The sequence below is a fragment of the Oenanthe melanoleuca genome, chromosome 5 (genome assembly GCF_029582105.1).
Source record: "Oenanthe melanoleuca isolate GR-GAL-2019-014 chromosome 5, OMel1.0, whole genome shotgun sequence".
Taxonomy (NCBI): Eukaryota; Metazoa; Chordata; class Aves; order Passeriformes; family Muscicapidae; genus Oenanthe; species Oenanthe melanoleuca.
Window position 1 is genome coordinate 18,767,757 of NC_079339.1, and position 19,474 is coordinate 18,787,230.

At 37.8% G+C, this 19,474-nt stretch overlaps 1 protein-coding gene across 2 annotated transcripts in view; it reads left to right on the plus strand.

Annotated features, from left to right (window-relative positions):
* PDHX (pyruvate dehydrogenase complex component X) overlaps positions 1–12,252 on the plus strand; it is a 30,995-nt gene extending 18,743 nt beyond the window's left edge. For both annotated transcript variants that reach the window (XM_056492407.1, XM_056492408.1), the window contains exons 6-11: positions 686–857; positions 2,254–2,401; positions 4,535–4,593; positions 7,178–7,336; positions 9,443–9,507; positions 10,769–12,252. In XM_056492407.1, coding sequence (XP_056348382.1) covers positions 686–857; positions 2,254–2,401; positions 4,535–4,593; positions 7,178–7,336; positions 9,443–9,507; positions 10,769–11,033 — 868 coding nt within the window. In that variant the 3' untranslated portion in view covers positions 11,034–12,252. The remainder of the gene's footprint in view (positions 1–685; positions 858–2,253; positions 2,402–4,534; positions 4,594–7,177; positions 7,337–9,442; positions 9,508–10,768) is intronic.
* Positions 12,253–19,474: the final 7,222 nt, after the last annotated feature.

Genomic DNA, 19,474 nt, shown 5'->3' on the forward strand with positions numbered 1-19,474 from the left:
ATTACTGACCCATATTGGTAGAACTTTATAGAGTTGCTGGAAAGATGTGACCAAACCTTCCTATTCCAGTTGTAATAAAGTATATATTTACTTTTCATGTCTGAAATTGTCATGGTAGGGAATGATTTTCATTCTATCAAAACTATTTTTTTCCCCTGGTACTGTATAACATCTGTGCCTGACTCTGAAAATTTATGTCAGAAGGGTGCAGAGAAATGAGTGATAAATGTATTACTTAATTTTCACTTAGCACTAAGTAATTACATTAAATTCAGATTATTGCAAACATAACAGATGAAACAGCTTTTAGTTGAGGCTTTATAGACTGAATAAATGTACTCTTTTATTCAGAAGAATTGTTAGTGCAATTCAAAAATCACTTTACATGCTTACAGTTAGTGATGATGATTGTTGTTATGCTGCTCTAAGATAAGTATTTTCTCTTACTGCATATTCAGGCCCTTTATCCATGGAAGTTAATGCAAATTTACTAAAAAGATGCCACAAAGGCAACACAAAATTAATATAATGTAATAGTAATTGCCTTCTTAATGTTTGGTTTGACAACAGAAATTCAAATGTACAGAAATGGCTGATTAAATATAATGAGTGATGGAATAGCAATACTTGGGTAATTGTTAAGTAGTTTCTTTGTTGTCAATATTTCACTGTGTTTAATCACCAGGGATGCTCTCAAACTTCTGCAAGAGAAGCAGAAAGGTAAACCCAGTGAACTGAAACCTGTGGTTTCTCCAGCTCCTGCTGCAGTGCCTTCTCCTTCACAAGCAACAGCCGTGACTTCTTATCCAAGGCCAGCAATTCCACCAGTTTCCACACCAGGACAGCCTGCTGCACTGGTAACACTTCTGCTAAGATTTCAGCATTGCTACAGCTGGGTTGGGCAGTAGTTGCTTCAGTGGCTCTGAGATTTCAAGATCTGGAGAGAGGAAGGAAACTGAGGCACCCAGATGTCAAGCTCAGTGATATGCAGTTTTTAATATGTTTCAGTGATTCTTAGACAATGTAATTAAAACTCTGAAATCCTTGAAATTATGGTCTGCATATTATTTTGTGTAGCTTGCAAATTGAAGTGATGAAACCATTTCTGTTGCAGGCCTTGGAGAAACTAGAATGATGATTGTTTTTTACTGTATTTGATTTGTTTGCTTTCCTGCAAGATGTAAGCATCCACTAATGAGTTGTCAAGAATTAAGGGAGGAAAAGGCTTGCCTTGGAGAGTAGTTGTGCAAACTCTAGATACCAGAAAAAAAAATTTAAGGAATAAATACCCTTGCTGAAATATACATTAGTAGAAATTGAAAAGCTTTTGTGAAAAACATTTTCTGGCTCTAGAACTAAATTTGATACATCTTTTTAGGCTGAAGTTTTCAATGTAGCTACAATTAATAATATTCAGAAAATGCTGGGGGTTTTTTTGGTTTTTTTTTGTTTTTTTTTGGCATTGTACAAAGAGCCAAACAAAACTCAGAAGCTCAGACATAGGTCCATTGCAGAATAAAACATTTCTATGATTGCCCCAAAACATACATATTACAATTTATTGTGTGTTGAGTACAATTGAATATGTACTAAGGATTCTATGGATCCCTATATGTTCAAGGCATATGTGCTAATGATTAAGTACATAAAATAAAGTTTTAAAGAATCATTTATCTTCTTGCTTTCTGAAGTCACTAATATTTAAAGAGATTTCTTGCAAGTTGACCTGCTTCTAGGAAGTTTGCCATTGAAACATTATTGGATATATCTGAAGGAGGGAGAAGAATAGCAGAAAAGATGCAGTAAAGCCTGTCTTAAGGAGCTACACAGGGAGTTGAAAAAGCAGTAGTTTGAGGAAATGTACTTTTATAATTTAAATGGAGCAGAGCATAATCTGAGCAATATGCCAGGCCTGGAAGATGGAATAGTGCTTATATACTCTGGCTGAGAATAAATGCCTCAATATTTGGATTTTTTTTTTTTTTAAACAAGGTTAATTCTATACTGTAAAATGGAATTATTCTGTAAAACCTGTTGATTCCAGTTAATCGGAATAGACTAGAACACTCAATGGTCTGTGTCATATTCGTTGAATGTTGGAATGTAGTTGGAATGTATCACTTTTGGATATCTAGGAGATAGTTGACATGGGCAGGAGTCACTGATGATAATGCATAAATGCTGGAGTAGTTTCAGCAAGGGGAAGTGTGTTTGCTGTCCTGACATTAATACACAGCATGTGATTTCTTTCAGGGTACATTCACCGAAATCCCAGCTAGCAACATCCGAAGAGTTATTGCTAAGAGATTAACAGAGTCTAAAACCACCATACCTCATGCATATGCTGCTGCTGACTGTGTCATTGATGCTGTTTTGAAATTAAGAAAAGAATTGGCCAAAGGTTAGTAGTCTGATTTACGTTAACAGGTGGTAATACTAATGTGGTTATGCTAATGTATAATTTTTCATGTTTACATAAACTTCCCCAGGAGGTGTAGATTGGTATAGGTAGACCACTATGCATTCAGATAATTTTTTTTCAGTGTTCTGTATGTTGGTCTCAAGCTGTAGTTCCTGAAAATTATTGTATCCTTGTTAGGATACAGGAAGACAGAGGTGTTACTTTGGCAACTCACACATCACTCTGAAGTCTTACTTTCCACAATGATCAGGCTGCATAAGCAAGTAGTGATGTTGTTAGGTGATGGAGACATGCACCTCCTAGGCTGGTACTAAGTCTGTGACTTGGGTAAAAAAATCTGAAGGCCTGTTATATTTTATAGAGTGAAGAAACAACAGGGTGGTTTTTCTCCTACTGTGCTTTTTTTTTTTTTTTTTTTAAGACCACAGGTTAGTTCTAAAGACTGAAGACATTCATGGGAGAATATAGTTGTCTGCACAAGAGAAAAGTATATAAGCAATTTCACATGGATTCTTTTTAGTGTTTTTTCCATTAGTTCTTTTTTCTGGTACCATTTGTGTGGTTTGTTCTCAATAGTTCAGCTTTGAGATGTTTCTCCTCATTACCTCATTATCACAATAATGAAAAATGAATAATTTTAGGGTTCATAATTGCTGTCATGGTTGAAAGCTTAAAGGTTCAAATGGTATCTTTCCTAAGCCATGTCAGCTCTGCATTCAGAATAACATAGCATAATAGTTTTAATTTACATTTTTAGTGCTTTACTGACTGAGAAACTGAGGCCAACTGTTCTGTACTAGTGACTAGCCCATGCTTATTTATCTGTTTGTGTGGTCTAAAATTAAATTTGACCAGTGTATTCAGATTTCCTAGATGATGATGCAGGAGTGCTTCTCTTTCCACTGGAGTTTTAAGTGACTAATTTTTAATGCAAAAGTACCCAAGTAATTTTTCTACCTGTTATATTTCCTAACAGTATCTTATTCACAAGTGAATGTCAAAGACACATTCTGATGCTGATATTTTCTTTAAATAGCAGCAGTTCATAAGGAATGAACCAAAAAAGGATCTTAGGAATACTCACTTGAAATTTTTCACACCTCTCCTGTTGTTGTTGATTCTTAATGAATATTTCTTTTAAAGGCAGAAGTGGAAAAGCCATATGTCTGCATGAAATTGAATTGCAAAGTTTGTCCTGGTAGATTTTTGTTTTCTGCAGTGGAATTTGCAGTATTTTCTATTACTATAAACTTCAGTGATGCAGGGTAAAATATTATCAGACATGGATCATTTAATTGTATTCCTGCTCTAGTACTGGACAGTGACATTTTTGCCAAGGGTTAGGAGTGTAGTATGTAAACAGAAACCAGTGTATATTTGATGACCAAGGTACAGGTTTGTCTGATGTGAAATTCTGTCAGTGCAGCACAGTAATTTAAAGTTCCATTATGTTCTGTTGGAATGCTGTCTCTCTTCTTATACATAGATTACTAATCATGGCAAATGTTGCAGGCCAGTTATGTGGTAAGTGGATACTTGGTTCACTCCTTTAAATTTGTGATGGCTTAAGAATGTTTCACTTCATATAATTATTTATAAATTATTTTCCCTTTCAAAAATGTTTCTAAAGGTATGTGTGTTACATGCCATAAACCAGATTTGAAAATTATGCAGTTTTGTTGCTTGATCAGTTTTGCTGGCAGTGTGGTGGAAGGGTAATACAGTGGTTTTTTTAATTGTGAGAATGGTGAGTTTAATATTGTGTAAATGTCATGCATTTCAGGGTAATCTTATGGCCTAATCTGCTTTGTATCTATTATCCCTGCTTCTGCTGCCACTCCTGATTTTTAGTTACCAGTTTCAGTCTCCTGAAACTCTCCTGAGTATCTCTGCATGAGGTTTTTCTTGATGGATATGCTTTTTGTCCCAATGGGGAAAAAAGTTTTCTTGCTTTTATTATTGGAGTTTGAAGATAAGTGACTTTCTGTTAATGCTTCAAAGAAGTAAATCTGCTGAATCACTGGAATCCTGTTATCACACAAATGCTGATAAAACAAATCTTATGAACAATGATTGTTATCCTTTTTTTAATTCTTCTGTTTCTTTTTGCAGATGACATTAAAGTATCTGTAAATGATTTTATTATCAAGGCAACAGCAGTTACTCTGAAGGTAAGAAAATAATTGACTTTAAAAACATATTTTAATAGTAAACTGGCAAGAAAAGTATTTTGTGAGTCTATGTGGAGATATGAATGGGATCACAGTAAAGCTGGTAATTCTGTATTGCTTATTGTCAGGTTTTCTTAGGTTTCCAGGTAAATTCTCTTCACTGTCTATGCTGTGAACTTTAAAAATGAGAACTTCTTAGTGAAGATCCACTTACTGCAGTTAACATCTGCAAAATACAGTAGTTGCTTTGTCAGCAGACTAAAGCTGTTGTCAAGATCATTCATCTAATCTTAGTTGCATCTTATTTCTTTTAGTTATAAAGAAACATTTGTCTAAGTCTTACACCAACCTTATTACCTCAGGTGTGTTTTGATGGTATATTCAGTGATACCTGCTTTGAAATAAAAGTTCTTCTGGCAACCACTCTTTGCTCATTGCTAGGAATTCTCATTGCCTGGATTACCTCGTGATGATATAAAAATGTTGGAAAGGATGAGAGCTGTTTTTCTCATTTGTGAGGATAATTTGAAGTATTTAAAAGTTGAGAGAGAAAGTTGTGTTTAAGTTGGGGGACTATTCCTATGGATGTGTGGAATTGAGAGAACACTGGACTAGAAAAGACCTAACATTTCTCGCTGAACATGTACTAAATATTAATGTTTTAAAAGGTATTGCTTAGTGTATAATTGCAATTTGGACAGCAAATAGACAGGATTCTAGGCAATTCCATAAGGAAGTGCCTGAGAGAAATGAGGCCTTACTTAGACTGGAAGAAAACTCTGCAAGTTAATGCCAAAAACAAAAGGAGGCTCTAAATATGTGCGCTCTGCTTGTGTTAGATGTGTACTTAACAAGAAGATTCTTTTAGTGGCCTAATGGAACCTTTCGTGAGGAAATGGTGACACCCAAAGTTTGCCATGAACTTCTGTAAGGGTTGTATAATTCATCTCTACACCAGAGACCAGGTGAAAGGAACAGGAGACAGAGAGCAAGAGGTTTTGTGTTTTGTCTTCTGAGGGATTTGTTAGTTTTTTTGGGTGATAAGAATAGTGTTGATGTGGAAGTAATCGATAAAATTCTTCTCTGCCATTGCCTTGTTAGACATCTATGCTAGCATTTGTTTGACAATTTAAATAATACATTAAAAAAAAACCCAACAGATTTAACTCAGTGTATCAGAAGACAAGTTCATGATCAGGCTTTCTATCAGCATTTCAGGAAAAATGTGGACACCTGCTTTAAAAAAGAAATCGTGCTTCCACCTCTACCTCTCCCCCCTCCCTGAAGTTGGGTGGTGCAGAAACATCTTCAAATTTAAATTCAAGGCAGTTTCATTGATTCTTTTCTGGGCATTCTTCAGAGAATATTTTGTTACTATTTTATTTTGAACAATGAAAAATATGTTCTTTCTTTAATGAGCTGACTGCAGCTGGTTTGACAGTTTATGATTATTTGGCACACACCTCAAGGTACTGCTTGTATTGGTTTTTGAACATGCTAAATTTCTCCTTCACTTAGGATATTACAAGTGCAGTAATGGGTTCTGTGTTTCAGCTTGGTCTTGCCATTTGACAAGCCAGGATTTTGTGAAATGTGCCACTGGTCTCACTAGGTGACAGCCCAGTAGAGCCATTCTTCTTTCTGGAACAAGGAGGGAGAAGGATGGAGGAAGGAAGTAAAACTTCCAGGCTGATACCCTCAAGTAGCTGGGCTTGTAACAACAGTTCCTGTAGCAGCTGTCCTTTTAAAAAAAATATCTTTCACTGTTTAAGTGACAAATTATGTCCCTACCACCTCTTTTGAATACCTTTATATAAAGAGTTATAGTTGTACAGCACCCACTTGGGGGCACCTTACAACTATGAAAACTGTGGGACTTCTAGAAGTTTATTTAGCTTGCAAAGGAGAATATTATATACTTTTTTTTCTTTTTTTTACCCTATTCATTCTGGTGTTGAAGAATAGGAACTCAGAGTGTCATCACACCACTTCTTCCTAGGAGTGCAGTTACTTTAGACAGAGAGTAGAGTCACTTCTGATAGTGTGCCCCTCCCATACATTTTTTCTGGAATACCTTGTTCATTTCATAAAGATAAATTAAATTATCAGTAAACATCTCAATTTTAAATGAGTCCACCCAGAAAAAAAATCTGAACATCTGAATAACAGTGTACCTGCAGCATATTTTTTTGTTGAGAATCATGCTTGAGACACCAGTGAAAAACAGCAGGCAGGTATAAAAATTCAGCATTCTGTGATTTATTTTGTGAGAGAAGTTGCACTGCTTTGGAGCTTTACATGCTGGCCATCATAAGGTGGGATCAGTGAAGAAATTTGTCTTAATTTGGGGTTTTTTCCCTAGCAGCACCAGACAAACTTCTGTCAGTCCTGCCATTTTTAGTTTCTGGTACATACATTCCATGCTTTTTGACAAAGTAAATACAAATAAAATCAGTGCAAGCTAATTCACTTGGTAGATGCCCGCATGTAGCTATGTGTCTTAAAGAAATTTCCTTTTTCTTAACAACTGATTGCACTGCTATTCTTCTAACAGCTGTTTTATTTTTCTGTTACTGTGTTGTAGCAAATGCCAGATGTGAATGTAACGTGGGATGGGGAAGCCTGCAGGCGGCTGCAGTCCATTGACATCTCCATTGCCGTGGCAACGGACCGAGGGCTCATTACGCCCATCATAAAAGATGCTGCTGCCAAGGGAATAAAGGAAATTGCTGCCTCTGCAAAGGTGGGTCTGAAATGTGCAGCAGGCTGAGGAACAGAGCAGCTGTATGGTTTTCTGTAGCAGAAAATGTAGCATGACCCAGATACACATCAGTAATAACAAGGCGGTGGATCTAAAGCAGTTTCAGCATTACTTACACTTCAAAATTCTTGTTAATTTTGCAACTCTCTTCATTTTTAATTAACAGTATCATGTTACTTACTTGAATGGTGGCTAGACTGCTTTTGCAGTTTAATATAATTGTATTTCTTTAATCCTCAAGAGAAGGCTACTTAATGCTAGTTCCATTAGTATTTCCAGTCTTGGGGTTTGAGATTTTGGGTTTTTTTGTGCTTTTTCCCTTTCCCAGAAAATTTCTCGTGTCTGCTTTTTTTTAATATTATGGAACATATTTCTGTCTGCAGTTCAATTAAGGGTGTAACATTATACTCCTCAGACTAATGAGCAGTGTTTTGCATAAACCAGGTGCCAGTCAGAGTGATACATGGCAGTTGTTGCCAGATAAAGGAGTGGTTTTGGCAGGCAAAAGTAGAATGAATGATGGAATGTCCCAACACAGACCCTTTTTTTGTCATTTAATGAGTACTAATCAAAGGCCTGCAGTATCTGAGGAATGCTATAGAAGCAGATCCTAGGGCATGAAACTGTACCCAAGCTACACACCACTGCACTTTGTAAATTCTTGCCTTTTGTGTAAAACTACAGAAACCATAATAGCCTGTGTTGACAGGGAGGAATGGCCAAAAAGTTATAGCAGAAAAAGATGGGTCATACCACAAAACATTCATAAATGGGTGTTTTTAAGATTTTTTTTTTCCAGTTCATATTGCTTACTTTATGCTGAATGTGTTGTGAAAACAATTCCTTACACTAGTAGCCAATTTAGAAGGAAGGTCAGGTGAGATTGTTGTGAAGTTAGTGATGGAATGATGAGGAAAATCACTGTTCAATGTTGTGTTTTCATTATCATCCCCAATACCTGTAATAGTGTGTGATATTGTAAACCTCTTACCACAAATCAATGTCCTGCCATTCCTGTGGTGGAAATGCTGCTTGTGTTATGTTCAATGAGGCCATGATAGTGAGCATTCCCCTTGCCTTTCAAGTGGAATGTGTGTGACATAGGTGTCCACACCAACATCATTTTGCTTTTCAGCTTCTTCACTGAGTTACTGAAATAAATGCATACCTGATATACACAAGGGGGAGGCACACACTGGAACTGCAGCTGCTTCTCTGTCAGTCTTCCTGTAGTTTAGCAGGCACTTTCTGTGTAATTACTTATATATCCCCTTCTGCTGCATGTTAATTTTGACTTCTTTCCAGGTCATGTGCATCCTGGCACTGTATTTTCATCATTCAAGTAATGCAATTGCACAAATACATCACGCTTATATTGACCCTGTTGTGTGAATGCTGTTCCCATGGCTATTGTCTTCACTATTCAGAGATGAGAAAAAGCCTAAAAAAATCTCAGTGTATCCTTAAACTTTGACATGCTTATTATGAATTTTAAAGTTTTGTACAACTCTGCGATCTTGGAGCATAGTATGAACTTCTTGGGCTGTATTTGAACATTTCTTCTGCTGAATTTTGAAGAAAAGTCTCACAAATTAAATGGAGATCACAGAAGGAGTAACCTTAGAGGCACCCTTCTAAAGGTGGTTGAATGTTTAGCTGGGAGAAATACATTCATTCAATCTGGTAGAAAGTTCTGAAATGGTGCATGTCAGTTTCTCTAAACAAATATGTTAGGAATACTGTGAATTTCTCATTAGTATTTTACTAGATAATATAAAACCACCAGGGAGAATTGTGGTTCCATTGTAAAAACTGGAACAATATTTGTAAGGTGAGAGAACAGCTTTTATTGAACAGCCAATATTGGTGGGAAAACCAAGTTTTGTATCCAAGTCCCTTTGCCAAATCATTGCAGATACAACAATAGTGTTGCTGAGATCCTTCCCTAAATCTAAAAGCAGGTGACTTTTGCTCACTTAATGTCTGTATGGGAATTAAAATGTCTCAGTGAAATAAAAATTATTAGTCCCTTACAACCCACTAACTTCTTTCTTTTCTCTGCCTGTTTCCTTCTTTCATTTTCTTTAGGCTCTAGCAAAGAAAGCCAGAGATGGAAAACTGTTACCAGAAGAGTACCAGGGAGGATCTTTTAGGTAAAGCTCTAGCAGCATTCAATATGTGCAGCATGGGTTCAGAGCTGTTTTATTCTCAGCTATTCCACTCTCTTTTAATGCTTTGATTTTAAAATCTTGCTCTGTTTAGGATAAAACTCCATGTGATGATTCTGAGGGTCAAACCTAGACTGTTTTGTATGAGGGGAAACAATTACCTTGGTACAGGTTCATTTCATCTGTACTTGGCACTGGTGAGGCCACACCTTGAGTCCTGTGTTCAGTTTGGGCTCCATTCCCAAAGGAAAGACATTGAGGTGGTGGAGTGTGTCCAGAGAAGAGCAGTGGAGCTGGTGAAGGGTCTGCAGCACAGATCTTGTGAGGAACAGCTGAGGGAACTGGGATTGTTTAGTTTGGAGAAAAGGAGGCTCAGGAGGGACCATAGCACTCTTCACTCTTTCTGCCTGAAAGGAGTGTAGTTGTAGTGAGGTGTGGCTTGGTCTCTTCTCCCAGGTAGTAACGGGAGGAGAGGAAATGGCCTCGGGTTGCATCAGGGCGAATTTGGATCGGATATTAGGAAAAAATTCTTAATGAATTGTCAAGCATTGCAACAGGCTGTCCAGGGAAGTGGTTGAGTCACCATCCCTGGAAGTGTTCAAAAAGCAGAGGGATGTGACACTTAGGGAGTGGTGTAGTAGTGAACATGGCAGTGGTGCCATTTGATGGTTGGACTGTACAGTTTAATTGTTTTTCCATTCTTTGCTGTAACTGTAACCAGAAAGGAGATGGTGGGCCAGCTCTCTCCAAAGACAACTTGTCACAGAAGAGTCCAAGCCTTTCCCAGTATACCACTTCACAGGTGGTGACATGGATAGAAATGTTTTCATGTGCCTGAGTGATACCTAGATGCCCAATTTTTATCTCTTTGTGGATACCAGCTGCCATTGTAACTTGCAGTTGTGAGGTTCAGTCCAAAAGACATTTGGCTTGGAACAGGGACAGGCAAAATATATTTAAAGACATTGCTTTACTGGCTTACTTTCTGGCTTCAGTGTGTGCAGTGTAAGAATATATTGCTGTTAAGAAGTGGGACTTTCAAAAAGGTGCATTATTTTTAATTGCAAAAATTCCAAACCCCTGAGAATCTCAATGTACTCAACTGAAAACAGTTGAGTTCTATTTTTAACTTAATGGGCTTTGCCTTGGAGGGGATTTAAATCCTAGTAGTTGTTGAATATAGATTATTTCTTGTAGGGAGTATGTAATTTCTGATGTTACTGAAACTCTTTTCTGTTCTATCCAGTATCTCCAATCTGGGCATGTTTGGCATCAGTGGTTTCACAGCAGTCATAAACCCTCCTCAGGCCTGCATCCTCGCTGTGGGCCGAGCAAGGCCAGAGCTCAGGATTGTGGAAGATGAAGAAGGGAATGAGAAACTTGAGCAGCATCAACTCATGACAGTGACTCTTTCGAGTGATGGTCGAGTGGTGGATGATGAACTGGCTTCAAAGTTTCTGGAGACCTTGAAAGCCAATATAGAGAATCCAATGCGACTGGCCTTAAATTAAACCCAGTGAAGATTGCTTCCTGTTCTGACAGTATAGATAACTATTATTTACTTAAGGTTGTTTTCTGTATAGAGGAGTAAATAGCTGAAGACGGACAGTTAAGACTATTTAATTTATGAATTAATGTGAAACGCTCATGGTTTTAGTCTTCTGTAATAGCCAGGTTTCCTACTGTAAAGCTAAAAGACTTGGAAGTTAACAAACCACGTTTCTTTAAGCATTTAGTATCAATGATACTTATTTGCATAGGAAAGTCAATCTCATCTGTAAAAAAAATTCAATAAAACTTTATGAAATATAAAAGGGAATAATAGAATAATTTGGGTTGAAAGGGACCTTTAAAGGTCATGTAGTCCAGCTTCTCCTGCAATGAACATGGATGTCTTCTGAGCCCCACCCACCCTGACCTTGAATGTTTCCAGAGATGGGGGATCTTCTGCCTCTCTGGGCATCCTGTTCTGTCTTTTACAACCCTCACTCCAAAAATCTTCCTTACATATAGTTTGAATCTGCCCACTTTCAATTTAAAATTACCCCTTCTCCTATTGCAACAGGCCCTGCTAAAAAGTTTGTTCCAATCTTTCTTAAAAGCCTCCTTTAAGTTTTGAAAAAAACAGAACTTAATTGTGCAAGTGGTGTTCTCATAGAGGTCCCAGTATGAAAGGTCAATTTTTGCACACTGAATAGTTGCTGATTAATGCTGTTCTTTGCATGGATGGAATGTAGATGTAAATAGAAAGTGTTTCATCATCGGTGTATATTGAAACATAACTTGGAGGCTCAAGTGCAGTGGCCTGAGCTTTAAATTAACAGAATTAGATGGGTATCTTTCTTGCATATGAATATGGAACCACATGTTGCATGTAAATGTATGAAATTGCTGTGTTTACAGGACCTCATGAGAATATAGATTGTCAATAGAATTATGGGAATTTGTCTTTTTCTGGTTTGTGCAACTGCTTTTTCCTAATGCTTTGTAGGAATTAATTATGGCAGCAGCTCAACAAGTAAGCAGCTACTTGCAAGACAAACTTTACTTAACACTGAGGTGAGTTTCTGCTAAATGAGTTTGCTTTTTTACCTTCTTCTGATATTATAAATTTCATCAACTATTAGTTTGATTGTTAGGAGAGAATGTGCAGGAATGGACATAACCATTCTCTATTTCCAAGAGTTTTTTACTGGTAAACCATATTAAAAATTGGTTCTTGAGGATTAATTTGCAATTTGAAATGGTTGACTTCCAATTTTTCCAAAGCTGTTTGTCAACCTTGTATTACTGTCAAAAAAAAAGGACCAATTTCTATATTGTCCTTAATGCATAGGACACTCTCATTATTTGCTCCACCTGCTCTGCCCAGGATATTTTTCAGGCCAACTATAAATCTGATTTCCTGCTTTTCGGTAGTGCTGGTGTTGCTGCAGTGTTGCTGTGTGTTCCCCAGCATCCCTAGGTGGTGCTCCTGCAGGTGAGGGCTGCATGGCTGCTCTCTCTGCTGCAGTTCTGCATGTGCTGCGATCCCTTCTTGCTGCTTTTCCTGCGCCCTCGGAGCCACTGGAAGGCGCTGTTGCATGTAAGGATGGGATGTGTGTCCCTTCTCACATCCATTGTTCTGTCCCAGGTAGCTTCTCCAGGTTCAATAAACTGGGCAAGGCTAATGCAAGCTTGAATTGCAGTTTCTTTACACCTGCCTGCTTTGCCAGCTTTGTTACTTGAAGCAGATATAATATGTCAGTCATCAGCCTGTGAAGGAAATGTGTGGAATTCAGACATGTGATAGCAGTCAGATCTCCTTAATTCAGAGGAGATCTACCCTTTGGCAATATCTACCACTTCAGCAGAAGTGAGGCAACAAATAGCTGCCCATACAGATTAAATATTCAGTATCTTCTTGATGATTTGGGATAGGAACAATGGGTAAATTGCCAGAAAGTGAATAATTGGTAATGGGTATGCTTGCTTTTGAAGCAAATTTTCATCAAAGTAAAGTTTTCACAGATGAAAAATTTAGCTTTCTGTGTTTTATTTTTTCAAATGTCTTCTGGCAGCCTATTTGTCACATACAAGAAATTTAATGAAGATATCTACGTTCTTGAGTCATTTTTTAAAAAATGGAGTGTACTAATATGTACTGGAAATGTGTGCCTTTAGGATACTTACTATCTTTGTATCATTTCCCATTGCAGGAAGCATGATAAAAAAAAAAGCTATTTTGGGCTTTGTGATTCTTGGCAATTCTTGAATTGTGTGTCACACTTTAATTCCTAATTGCAATGTCAGAATATTGGACTTCTGGAGATTTTTATTTTCCTGCAATACACTCCTTATGAAATAAAATTTCTGTGATTTATTATCTTTTTTGATGCTATATCCTGCACCTCAGGATACAGTTGGCCCTTTTGGCTGCCAGGGCATGCTGCTGACTCATATGCAGTGGTGTTCTATTCTGTTTGTCTCTAAAATGTTGAAGGCATAGAAAGCAGATTCCTCTAAGCCAGTATAGCAGTTAAATCCATAATAGTTTAAACAGGAAAAAACCTGATAAACTGAAAGTGTCTTTCAGCATGTTCTTGAGTTTAGTATAAGTTTTGAACTTTAAACTTGGGATTTCTTTCTCTGCAGCCATGCTTGAGTGAAGCAGGATTTTCATGGTAGCCTGCTAGAGATGTGTAGAAACATGTCCAAGAAACACAGAAACTTAGGATTTGGGTGAAATCACGTGTTGATTAAACTGGGGTGAAAATCACTGGGAGCTTGACAGACTACTTTGCATGTTTACTTTACAAAATCTGCATCTTTCATCTTTTATCAGTGAAAAACCATCACTGTTTGCTTGAACTCAGTTTGCGCTCCTTTACTTTTACGTCAATTTTGTTTCAACTTGTAAGTGTCACGGTACATAATGGGTCAGATACAATAACTATACTGTTCTTCCCTTTCTCCATATAACAGCCCTACCTGTCAAGTTAAATATTTGTGTCATTATGAGAAAATAACCAGCTGGAAAATGACGGACATTTCTGTTTGTTCAGTACCTGTACTAAGGAAAATGATTCATGCTATGTTCATGACTGCCACTATTTATCTCCTCAAAAGATAAGAGAACAAGAGAAGATTCCCTTTTTTACTTCAGAAGTTTTTCTCGTGGTTTACACCTAGACAGGAAGAAAGGGCAGCAGTGAACATTTTTACTTCTGCTCACTTTGTATGAATAATGAATTGTTAGAGCAGCAGCTCTCTCCTGCAGTTTCATGATTTTTTCATTGTCTATGTGATGTGCATTACAGCACACTTTTCACTTTACATTGCAGGAATCTGAGCAATTGAAGGATACTCTCCATTGACCTAGCTATCAATTAATTCCTATCTCAGTTGTCTATTTTCAGAAATAATTATGTTTTATTTTGTAGCTTTGGTACACTTTTAATTTCTTCTCTGCCAAACAAATTATAAGCTTACATATCTGAGGAGGCAGTTGGCTTATACAGATGCTTCTACTTGCTGTGTCATGTCCCAGTCTGCATTACCAGCATGCACTGACTTTCTGGAGGTTTCAGCAGACAGCAACATGCTGTTTCCTCCTCCTTGCCTGCAGAATAGGAACTACCACAGATCCCTGGGTTGATCAGGAAAAAAACTCTTCTTACACTCTTCTAAAGTTTGAAACTTTTGGCTTACAGTGGGAATTTTAACCCAATATTCTGAGTGCAATGTGTTACTTGCTCGTTCTAGGATATAGGAAGGAATTCTACAGCACCTTTACTATTCCTTTAAAGTACAAACAATGCACAGATTCAAATGAAAGTAACATTCAAATTCCACCCTCCCTCCCCCAAGAGTATTTAGAGAGAGAACTAATTTGCAGTTATTTTGGAGTCAATTCAGAAGTTAATTGGTTGCACCCAGGGAAATTAATCAGATGTTTTAACACCATACATTTCCCTGTTGACAGAGGAATTACAGCTTTTTCAGGTACGTTTGGAGTCTTTCCTTTGTCCATTCATATTTTTAACCTACTATAATATCACAGTGTTCAAAGCAGATGTCTTACTGAAGCTCATAACAAGGACTAACAATTCTGAGTGAGTCCCAGGCTGGAGAAGAAGAAACACTTCTGCATATGTGAAGTTACCTGAAACAGTGCTCTAAGGTACCTCCTTGGCTGTTATCCATATGTATTTGTATGCTCTCTGACAGCGGCAGACAGAGGCCACAAACAGAGGGTCCAGGCCCTCTTACTGAAGTGAATATTACTCACAGAAGAGGAGTGATTATTGAAATTCACCTGTCAGGGCTGTCTCAAATATTACTCACGTGGCTTAAATTTTAAGTGTACTCTGAGCTGACAGAGGCACTTTAGCCAGCGACTGCCTTGAGGCAGTTGCAGGAAGACATCTTTAAGTTTGAGGACAATCCCTATTGTGGAGGGTAGAAGAGATGAAAGAAGGTCAAAAGAAAGGAGTCTTTTTCACCTGTACTTGAACAGCATTCTTTGTGTAGCATTATCTCTGTTTTATTCATATCAATGGATTTCTTTAAGCCATAAAATATAAGCAAGATGATCTGTCTGTGTAATTGTCATAGGCAAACTCTGAAGGAAATAATACTTCAAAACTTTAATATTCCACAATGCATTTAGAAAGGGAATTTTACTTTTTGGACCTCATTTTAAAGAGAATGCATAATTCACCATGTGTGTGCAGAGATGGACTGGTAAAGACCATCTACTCCTTTTTCAACCATGTTTGTTAAAGCCTTTCAGATTTTGGCTACAGGATGAACAGGAGCAGGCTTCTGAATTCCCCTGCTGAGACTTCAACATTTGTGCTTTAATGTCCGTGTTTCGATGTGTGTGTGTACAGGTACAACACTGGGGGAGGCCTGAGAGAAACCTGCCCTGATTACATTTGGAGGGAGTCATTGCAACATTGCATCTGTTGCTCAAACAGGAGTGATGAGACAGGTGCAACGATAGCTGGGAGCAAATACTCTTGGCTAAGAGAGATGCCCTGAAGAATGTGTGAAGCAATCTTTGGGTGAGAAAGCAGCCTTCTCTTGTACCTGCCTCATCACAGTATTTTGGGGCTGTGGAGGGAGGAAGAGTTGTATTGTGTGAGAATAATTTGTCCAATGCACTTGCAGAGGTTTTAAATTTTTTTTTCTTTTTTTTTTTTGTTTTTGTTTTTGTTAAATAATAAAACGACAACTAACCAAGTAAAACCTGCAATTGTTGCAGAGTACTTGACTTACAGATAAATGTAACAGTCTAGAAAACATAGTATTGGGACTGATTTAGGCAAAGGCTAAGCTATTACTTTTCTCTGTGCTATTCTAAGCATGAGTCCAGTTTAATTTTTAAGCTGTCTAATGTGGTAATTGTCCTCCTGTGGATGTGCACTGTATGCAGCTCAGTAGTGTGTGACTGTGTATACCATTTAAATCAAACTGGTCATGGGTGCTAATTGACAATTTACTTTTAATTTCAGAATTGTGGCACCAATGTCACAGGAAATGCCATCTCTAAGATAACAACAAGCAAAACAAAAAACCAACCTACCAGCCAAAACTCCTAGATAGCTATAATGCTCCACTGAGACAAGAGTTTGCCTAACTAGTGTCAGAAAGTGACATTAGACATGAAAACAGTAACTGTGGAAAACTCAGTGACAAAAGAACTCTGGATTCTTGCATACCTGAGGACAGGGAGGGTGGGGAATGTTTGTTTTGGTTTTTCTTCAGTTTTTAGATAAATTAAATACAAAAAAAATGTGACTTTGTTGTAAGTGACATTTTTTTTCCCATAGCAACCACAAGCTCTAATTAAAAGTTCTCGTATTTGTTCTTTTGACTCTGGAAGTTTTAGGGGTTTCTTCTGAAGTTCTTGTGGTATTAAAAATAATTGTTTTCATGTGGTTTGCCATTATTTTGGTGGTAATTTAGAATGCTTGGCTGGAGTTTCATAAGTGAAGAACAGATTAAGCAACCATAGATTGCAGGTTTTTTTTGCCTGAAGTTGCAACTGCTAGGTAAGTTTTCTGGAGTAGGTGCTCCCATCACCAACAGTAGGAAATGTAGAGATGGCCTTTTGGTAGGCTCTCAACCATATGAGAACAATATCTAATTTTTTCTTGCTCAATTTTATTTTTTTTTTCCCAGTTAAAATTAGTTTCAGAGTACTGAAAGAATTAGTGACTCAGTTGACCAAAAAATGATGTTTTTACAAAATTCTGAATTATATCTATGCATGAAAATGTATTCATTAGAATTCCAAAGGACATACCAAAGATGTTCAATTGCACAAGTTTTGTTTCAGATGTAGATTTATGTAAATAATAAAGTGTATGCATAAAGATTATTTTAGTACTGATCACCACTTTTAAAAGAGGTCATTTAGTAAGAGGCCATTTATGTGTCAGCTGTTTAAATAATTTAAGGAATTTCTTATCTGGCTATGCATAATCAGTTTTTACGACAATCCCAGGAAACCTTGACTCACCTCACCATGAATTCCAAAGAATTTGTGTTATCTCTGAAATCCTTATACAAACACACCTTTTTATAATGGAAGCATATTTGAACTTGAAAGAAATCTTCAACAAATTTTGAAGCCTGGGAAGAGTCAACTTTCTCAGAAAGAGTTAAAATTTTTATGAGTTTGTTCTTTTAGTGGCTGTTTTCTTGCTAACATGCAAAGAGAATGTAGATTTCTGAGATAAAAATAGTGCTGGGGCTGTCCACAGAGGTGCCAAGAGACTGAAAAGATTAGGATAGCAGCTCCTAAAAAGCTGCCTTAGGCTTCCAGTGATAATCAGTGAGGAAACCCTTTGTGTTCATGTGTCTCCTGGGGCTCCCTCACCTCTTTCAAGTAATCAAACTGTGAGAAGACATAGAAAACAAGTGACCACACAGCAGAAAGTTGAAGCATCTCTCAAACATTTACAAGCAGTCCTGGATGAGCTGGGAGGTCCCAGCTGGCTGGAATTCAGCAAAAATGGCATCCATCCACAAAAAAAGTGTTGGAAGGAGGATCCAGGGAAGTACAGATCTGTCAGCCTGACCTCAGTGGTGGGAGGATTGTCCTGAGTGTGATCACACAGCAGGTGCAGGACAAACCAGGGCATCAGCCCAGCCAGCATGGGTTTGGGAAAGGGAGGTCCTGCTTGACCAACCTGCCCTCCTATGGCAGGATGACCAGTTTGAGGATGAGGGAAAGGCTGTGGATATTGTCTACCTTGACTTCAGTGAAACCTTTGACAGCATTTCTCACAGCATCCTCCTGGAGCAGCTGTTCTCCTGGACAGGTGTTTACTGGGTAAAAACTGACTGGATGGCTGAGCCTGGTGGTGACTGGAGCTGCATCTGTGCTGTCAAGCATTGCAGCAGGCTGCCCAGGATGGAGTTGCCATCCCTGGAGGTAATAAAAGACATGTAGACATGTAGATATGGCATTTTTTAGTGCTGGACTTGGCAGTGATGGGTTTACATTTGGATGATCTTGAGGATCTTTCCCAACTAAATGATTCTATCATCCAGTCCATCTACTTGGGGACATTTTAAAGATCCCACAAATCAGGGTGAGAGAAATTTTACCAGAGAACTAGATTTATGTTTTCCTTGTGCTGATTTCAACAGTGCTCCTGTACTGTATCTGAAATAACTATTTCTCCCCCACCATAAATGTGAAGTCTGGGTGTTCCTAGTGTTGAGCTCATTCTGTGAGCTCAAATCAATCATTTGTGGTTGAGATGATCTAGAGGCACTTGGTTCATGTTTGTTAGATGTAGGTATTGAAATCTCAGGCAGTTTGTGAATCACCCTTATGGCAAAAACTCCACAAGCCTGCTGCCTCCTTCTCTGTAAGCCCAGGCTGCTGTCCCATCTCAGTCATTGGGTCCACTTCCCACTCTGGATAACCCTTTTCCCTGCTGTTTCTCCCTGGAGCTGTCTCCTGTGCTTACCAGACAGAAACTGGTTGATACTTATCTTCTCAGTTCTGCAAAAGGAGTAAAGCAGTGGCTTTAAGTAAGAATTGGTGACTATTTTCTACATAGCTGTGTGTGCTGTTGTATTCATTTGCCTAGCCAGAAAACTCTTTAATTGGTTTGTTTAAAGCTAAGTACTGAAAGCCGGTGAAGCAAGGAGAAATATTAAGATGACTTTATTTCCTCCTTTGTAAACTGTTCATGTAATCCAGCAGGATTTGCCACTCCTTCAAAAGAATTCCTTTGTCTATCCATAAACTGGTTTAATTCTTTTAGATTCACTAAAGCAGGACTCATAACAAAATGTGTTTTACATTTTAGAGCAGGGTGCCTCTGACTGCTGCCAAATCACTTTGTTAGAGACTGTTCACTGACTGATATATAAAATACATTATTGAAGCTAGCGTGGTTTATAATTTCCTTTTACTGTTTTAATTATTTTCTTTACCCTTCAAGCC